This window comes from Limulus polyphemus, unplaced genomic scaffold, assembly GCF_000517525.1.
Source record: "Limulus polyphemus unplaced genomic scaffold, Limulus_polyphemus-2.1.2 Scaffold2351, whole genome shotgun sequence".
Classification (NCBI taxonomy): Eukaryota; Metazoa; Arthropoda; class Merostomata; order Xiphosura; family Limulidae; genus Limulus; species Limulus polyphemus.
In genome coordinates this window covers 113172-121466 of record NW_013667961.1, presented here as the reverse complement: position 1 = coordinate 121466, position 8295 = coordinate 113172, and the positions used below count along the sequence as shown (strand labels likewise).

Here is an 8295-nt window from a genome sequence, read left to right as displayed (position 1 = left end):
ATGAAGGTAGTGAGATACAATAAACGTTAATATCACACAAGGTTTGATGAAGGTAGTGAGATACAATAAACGTTAATATCACACAAGGTTTGATGAAGGTAGTGAGATACAATAAACGTTAACATCACACCAGGTTTGATGAAGGTAGTGAGATACAATAAACGTTAACATCACACAAGGTTTGATGAAGGTAGTGAGATACAATAAACGTTAATATCAGACTTGATGAAGGTAGTCAGATACAATAAACGTTAATATCAGACTTGATGAAGGTAGTGGGATACAGGAAACGTTAACATTACACAAGGCTTGATGAAGGTATTAGAATACAATAAAGGGTAACATTACACAAGGCTTGATGAAGGTAGTGAGATACAATAAACGTTAACATTACACAAGGCTTGATGAAGGTAGTGAGATACAATACACGTTATCATCAGACTTGACGAAGGTACTGGGATACAATAAACGTTAACATTACACAAGGCTTGATGTACTGGGATACAATAAAGGTTAACATTACACAAGGTTTGATGAAGGTAGTCAGATACAATAAACGTTAAATCACATAAGGCTTGATGAAGATAGTGGGATACAATAAACTTTAACATTACACAAGGCCTGATGAAGGTAGTGGGATACAATAAACTTTAACATTACACAAGACCTGATGAAGGTAGTGAGATACAATAAACGTTAAAATCACACAAGGCTTGATGAAAGTAGTGAGATACAATAAACGTTAACATCACACAAGGCTTGATGAAGGTAGTGGGATACCATTAACGTTAACATCACACAAGGCTTGATGAAGGTAGTCAGATACAATAAACGTTAACATTACACAAGGCTTGATGTACTGGGATACAATAAAGGTTAACATTACACAAGGTTTGATGAAGGTAGTCAGATACAATAAACGTTAAATCACATAAGGCTTGATGAAGGTACTGGGATACAGTAAACGTTAACATCAGACTTGATGAAGGTAGTGGGATACAATAAACGTTAACATTACACAAGGTTTGATGAAGGTAGTGAGATACAATATACTTTAACATCACACAAGGCATGATGTACCCAGGATACGTTATGCTGATCAAGTAACAGTAATATTATAGAAATGGGTGCATATGCAACATACGTAGGTGCTGATCATGGCTAGAATGAACCACTGGTCTTCAAACATGGAGTGGTTAACAGTCATCATTACATTCACAGTTTACGCTCTGGCGAATTGTCTTACACTAGGATTTTATGGTTATGCAATATAAATATATATTGTACCTTCACGAAAGAAACTTTCATATTATGTACACTCGTTAGATCAGCTTTTTCCATGGTTTTTTTTGCCGTGAATGAAAACAATTATGCTAAATGGATTCCTGTACATTCAAGATATGTTGGCCCTCCAACTGAAACATCCTGGTGTTTATCACCAGTTCCATCGGAGGAATTTTGTCGTTCAAAAATCAAAGCATTTGTTGTCATTGATAGCTCTGGATCACAATCACAAGGATCAGAATGAGATGATTCAGGATGAGGATGGAGTTGATGGATGATATCATGTCCAGTGATAGCACAAGTGGCAACAGAGTCTGATGCTACCTTCTTCAAGACCAACATAAAGAATATATTCCATCATGAATAATTTCATGATGTTCAATATTCTCTTGCTAAGGATGTCAAAGCACTTGTTACATACAGCCTTTGAGGAAATGGGAAACCCTTTCTTAGAGTATAACACAGATCTGCTGGTTTTGGACAACAAAAATATCATGCCAGAAAATCACAGCATGATAAGTATGTCTAAAATATTCTGAAGAACTGTTCTGAACCAAAACAGAATTACTGCAATCCGTACATATGTATGTATGTATGTATGTATGTGTGTGTGTGTGCGCGCGCGCGCGCGTGTGTGCGTATCATGCCAGTCCAGAGACGGGAACTTGGAGGAATTCTTCAAACCCCAGAATCAAGCATGTCCACCTTCTACATCTTCAGGAGCGTAACTTCGCATAGGTCAAAATTCGATCTCCTCCATTGCCTTGAGAAGGAAACACAAGCACACACACCTGTGATTTATGTAAAGACATTAGATGGAACCGTTCTTGTCAACATGATGCCTCCTGAAAAGAACAAGACATTTGAGGATTATGCCAGAAATGTTTTCATTGATTATGTTGTATCACAAGTACAATCTGTTCAACGCCTCGATGTTGTATGCAACAGATAATCTCCCAACAGTATGAAGCAAAACACGAGAGAAATACACAGACGTGGTATACTTCGACGGCTATGGAACACTTCCTGAAACTGGCAGAGCTTCCTATGAAAGGATGACAACAAAACAGAACTGATTGCATTGTTGGCGAAGCATGTGGAAGCATTGGTGCTGAAAGATAAGCAACTTATAAGTACCTTCAACAAAACCGTCATCAGTGCAACTGCTCTTAACAAGAATTGACTTGCACCATGTAATCATGAAGAAAGCGACAAAAAGGCCTTACTTCACGTCGGTAGAAAAGAATATTACCAAGTGATGATAAGAACAGTTGACACTGATGTCGTCATTCTTTATACCTCAAGCATGACAAAACCCAAGTGATGATAAGAACAGTTGACACAGATGTCGTCATTCTTTATACCTCAAGCATGACAAAACCCAAGTGATGATAAGAACAGGTGACACGGATGTCGTCATTCTTTATACCTCAAGCATGACAAAACCCAAGTGATGATAAGAACAGTTGACACGGATGTCGTCATTCTTCATACCTCAAGCATGACAAAACCCAAGTGATGATAAGAACAGTTGACACAGATGTCGTCATTCTTTATACCTCAAGCATGACAAAACCCAAGTGATGATAAGAACAGTTGACACAGATGTCGTCATTCTTTATACCTCAAACATGAAAAAACCCAAGTGATGATAAGAACAGTTGACACAGATGTCGTCATTCTTTATACCTCAAGCATGACAAAATCCAATATTCAAGAACTGTAGGTTGCCTTTGGAGTTAGAAAGCATTTCAAATACATATTTGTACATACGACTTCCAAAGGTTTGAACCCCAACATTTTCATTGTGTTTTCCTTTTTCTATGCCATTAGTGGATGTGACACTTCTTCATGCCAGCACTGGACGTGGCATTGTATCACCCTTCTTTGATTCTATCACTGGATGCGACACTGTATCAGCCTTCTTTGACTCCATCACTGGATGCGAAACTGTGTCAGCCTTCTGTGAACGTTGCAAGAAATCAACGTAGGACACATGGAAATCAAATCTAGCTGTTACACCTGTGTTCACTGAATTATCAATAAATCCACAAGTCATCTCAGAAAAGGAACTTCTGGAAATTTAACATTTTGTTGTACTTATGTAAACCATACAAGTTTATCAAGCAGAGTCATTGAAGCACATCAAACTCTTTTTGCTTAAAGTTCTAGAACCATCGAAAACATGGCTGCACTTCCTGAACGTATCAAAAGAATGACCCTCCAAGCAGGTTTCATCTGGGGATAAGCCTTAGTACACAGTCCAACTTCGTTCAGCCCAGCTGATTAGGGATGGAATTTGAAGATGGCAGATGGACACTTGTGTGAACAACCTTACCTGAGGCTTCAAGGTCATATCGTGAGCTGATTCACTGTGGACATCGTAAAGCCTGCAGGGGCTTAGGTAAGTGCAATAAGGTGAACCTTCAATGTACAGCAATGTTATTGTAATGCGAACTGTCATAGAGAGTAAATAAGTTATGTCACCAGATACTCTAATTAAGACATTTCTTGTGTGTAGACACGTATTGTTCAATCAGATTATGAACGTGTGTGAGAGTGTACAGAGATACGTATCTTTACAACAATTTCATGCAAAAAGCCTGCATAAATTATGCTTTATTTGTTTTATTCCTATGAATAATTTTAGTTTTGTATATCCTGCAAAAGCAGTTTACTTATAATTTAAAGTTTAGCATAGCATGTTGAAAAAAAAAGGTCATAATTGATACTGTGTTAACAGGATTTCCTTTTTTAAGATCTTCCAAAAGAGGTACCATATTTAAATTAGCAATAATAATTTTGGAAGCAATATCTTAAGTGAGTTTTTTACGTGATTATACTTATAATAAAAGTATATTATGTCAAATTTCATGCTACTATAAATCCTCAGCTTTTCTACTTGACTAGCATAAAATCTTAGTAATCCATTACTAAACAATGGGAACCTACTAAACAACGTTTAGAATCATAGTAATATGATATTAAACGATGCATAAAACCCTACTAATCAGTGCATACAATCCTGTTAATCTAAACTAAACAATGCACACAATCCCAGCATTTCATACTTAAAAAAGCTCGTACAATCTCAGTAATCTTCTACTTATCAGCACTAACAATTCTAGTAGTCCTCTATTAAACAACACCCATTGAACAGGCCATCAAGATCACACCTAGATCTACGTCTAAAATATTTTTCAAACTGACCACCAAGATGACACCTATAGTAATTTACGCCTACTACTCCATTCGAACTGACCACCAAGATCACGTCAATAGTAATATATGCCTACTACTCCATTCGAACTGACCACCAAGATCACGTCTATAGTAATATACGCCTACTACTCCATTCGAACTGACCACCAAGATCACGTCTATAGTAATATACGACTACTACTACCTTCGAACTGACCACCAAGGTCACGTCTATGGTAATATACGCCTACTACTCCATTCGAACTGACCACCAAGATCACGTCTATAGTAATATATGACTACTACTCCATTCAAACTGACCACCAAGATCATCTCTATAGTAATATACGACTACTACTACCTTCGAACTGACCACCAAGATCACGTCTATGGTAATATACGCCTACTACTCCATTCGAAGGCGTATATTACCATAGACGTGATCTTGGTGGTCAGTTTGAATGGAGTAGTAGTCGTATATTACTATAGACGTGATCATGGTGGTCAGTTTGAATGGAGTAGTAGGTGTATATTACTGTAGACGTAATCTTGGTGGTTAGTTCGAATGGAGTAGTAGTCGTATATTACCATAGACGTGATCTTGATGGTCAGTTCGAATGGAGTAGTAGGCGTATATTACTATAGACGTGATCATGGTGGTCAGTTCGAATGGAGTAGGAGGCATATATTACTATAGACGTAATCTTGGTGGTTAGTTTGAATGGAGTAGTAGTCGTATATTACTATAGACGTGATCTTGGTGGTCAGTTCGAATGGAGTAGTAGGCGTATATTACCATAGACGTGATTTTGGTGGTCAGTTCGAATGGAGTAGTAGTCGTATATTACCATAGACGTGATCTTGGTGGTCAGCGTATATTACTATAGACGTGATCTTGGTGGTCAGTTTGAATGGAGTAGTAGTCGTATATTACCATAGACGTGATCTTGGTGGTCAGTTCGAATGGAGTAGTAACTACTACTCCATTCAAACTGACCACCAAGATCATCTCTATAGTAATATACGACTACTACTCCATTCAAACTGACCACCAAGATCGCGTCTATAGTAATATACGACTACTACTCTATTCAAACTGACCACCAAGATTACATCTATTATTATATATTTCTACATGTGTCTTCAAACGGACCGTTTTGGTCACATTTATAAACATACTAATTCAAGAGTAAACCTCTCTGTGTGCTAAACACGTAACATATTAGGTTTGTTCATTGTGACAATAATATAGGTATACGTTTCTCTATATTTCAGTGATATATTATTTTAGTAGTGGGAATGCTGAGAAAAAATCCAGATACTTTTATCGTGGGCCAAAGAAAAACTGGAAAATACTTCAAAGTGAACAAGTTTTTCGTTTTCCAATTGTTCTAGCAAGACAAGTTTCGACTTTGGTACACCTGGTTACAAGTTTCAAGCATTTATACCTTCTGAAAGTAACTACTAAAACCAACCATACCTGCTACAATTATTACACTATCAATACTTGCTACATGTATGACAGTCATTGTAATCTGCTACACCCATTACAAATATGGCAATCATTATAACTACCCGCGATTTGTTTGACATTTAAAGGATATTTCCACTCTACGAAGTCGATACACACTTTCCGTAATGGATTTTTCAAGGATAAACACATTAGTGCCCGGACTGGCCGCTCGACAATTTTGGGCCCCTTGCGAACAGGTCTTTTCCTTTCACGATCCATGCTGGAAGCAGCACCTAGTGCAGTATGCCAGGCACTGGACAAAGGTTTGGCGTCACTTCCACGGCTTCTCAAACTACTGGTGTCAAGGCTAGTGCCAGGGTGCAAATGTCCGGTATTGTCTGAAAGACCGGTTTTAGTGTTTTTATTCTTTTGGTTGTCAGCTGTTGGAACGAGTAAATGTTGGTTCTCACGATCCGGTATTCTCTCACCAGGATGTTGTTGTTTTGGGGCCAATGGCCCTTGACCATGATGTTCGCCTGAAATAGTAAAAATGTTCGTGAAATTTAACTTCCAACAATATCCACATATGCATGTGTATTGGCTAACACATGTACAATGCAGTAGATTGAAACCTCAGTTTTTGGTTTATTCTCATAGAAAATTTGATTTAAACGTTACCATTTTGAATCATGAGTAAACTTAAACGTCGGGGAGATAAGAAACTCGGAATAACTGTGGGATTGAGCACACTTTTTGTTGTATTCTAAGAATTGTTTCATTCCTCTCTCTATTTACACCTAAGTTTGAATCTCTATAATACCTTTATTATCTACATATTTTACTTCCTTATTTATAACCATAAATTTATCCATCAAAAAGAAAGAAACCACATCTCATGAGTTTTACAAATTGTCCCACTTTTCACCTTCCGTGATATATCCTCAACACATACACAAAACTTACAGCTTTTAACAATGAGCACATAAAGGTACTAACTACACATAAAATCAAAGCTTCTGCCCGACACCCTAGTGGCATTTTTAGCATTTTTTATTTAGGAGGGGTATAAGGAAGGTGTAGGATTAGTTTGGAGTGACAGAAAAACACTTTCATGTCAGTGGGATTCACAATGTAGAGTTTTAAACATTTTAAGGGACTATATCTTAGATGGAGTGGTTGTTCAGGGAAGAGATCTCCAATGGGAATCTACTGCCCTCACACGTTTGTACATATGCGGATTTGTATACAACTTCGTGTAACAGATATGAACGGTGAGCAATGAAATCAGTAAACCTACAAATAGTTGTAAAAAAGCACATTAAAATGTAGATGCTACTTTCCACATTCCTCTTAATCAATCTATTATGGATTTCAAACTAGAGGAGTGTAAAAATAGTACTTAAACTTTTTTTTAATATTTCGTCTGTGACGTTTCAGTGCCAGGAGACATTTCGACAATACTATAACTTTACCTTCTATGTCTAGCCTAGCTGATAAGCAATGTGAAAAAAGAAACTGTTGCATAATATAATTTTTATCATTGTTATTAGGATTACAAATATACGAAATTCCACATCTTCTACAAACCAAATTACGTAAATTTATACAGAACACCATAGCTTCATTATACCACGACCATATGAAGAATGGCATAGCTTCATTATACCATGACCATATGAAGAATGGCATAGTTTCATTATACCATGACCATATGAAGAATGGCATAGCTTCATTATACCATGACCATATGAAGAACACCATAGCTTCATTATACCATGACCATATGAAGAATGACATAGCTTCATTATACCATGACCATATGAAGAATGGCATAGCTTCATTATACCATGACCATATGAAGAATGGCATAGCTTCATTATACCATGACAATATGAAGAATGGTATAGTTTCATTATACCATGACCATATGAAGAACACCATAGCTTCATTATACCACGACTATATGAAGAATGGCATAGCTTCATTATACCACGACCATATGAAAAATGGCATAGCTTTGTTATACCACGACCATATGAAGAACACCATAGCTTTGTTATACCACGACCATATGAAGAACATCATAGCTTTGTTATACCACGACCATATGAAGAACACCATAGCTTCATTATACCATGACCATATGAAGAACACCATAGCTTCATTATACCATGACCATATGAAGAATGACATAGCTTCATTATACCATGACCATATGAAGAATGGCATAGCTTCATTATACCATGACCATATGAAGAATGGTATAGTTTCATTATACCACGACCATATGAAGAATGGTATAGTTTCATTATACCACGACCATATGAAGAATGGTATAGTTTCATTATACCACGACC

General features: G+C 37.0%; 1 protein-coding gene across 1 annotated transcript in view; it reads right to left on the bottom strand.

Annotated features, from left to right (window-relative positions):
• The window catches only part of LOC106466704 (muscle calcium channel subunit alpha-1-like), a gene marked incomplete at its 3' end in the record, with an annotated part of 121990 nt that overhangs the window by 68708 nt on the left and 44987 nt on the right, over positions 1 to 8295 (bottom strand). The window contains exon 2 of the mRNA XM_013927001.2: positions 6090 to 6474. Within this exon, the coding sequence (XP_013782455.2) occupies positions 6090 to 6474 (385 nt within the window). The remainder of the gene's footprint in view (positions 1 to 6089; positions 6475 to 8295) is intronic.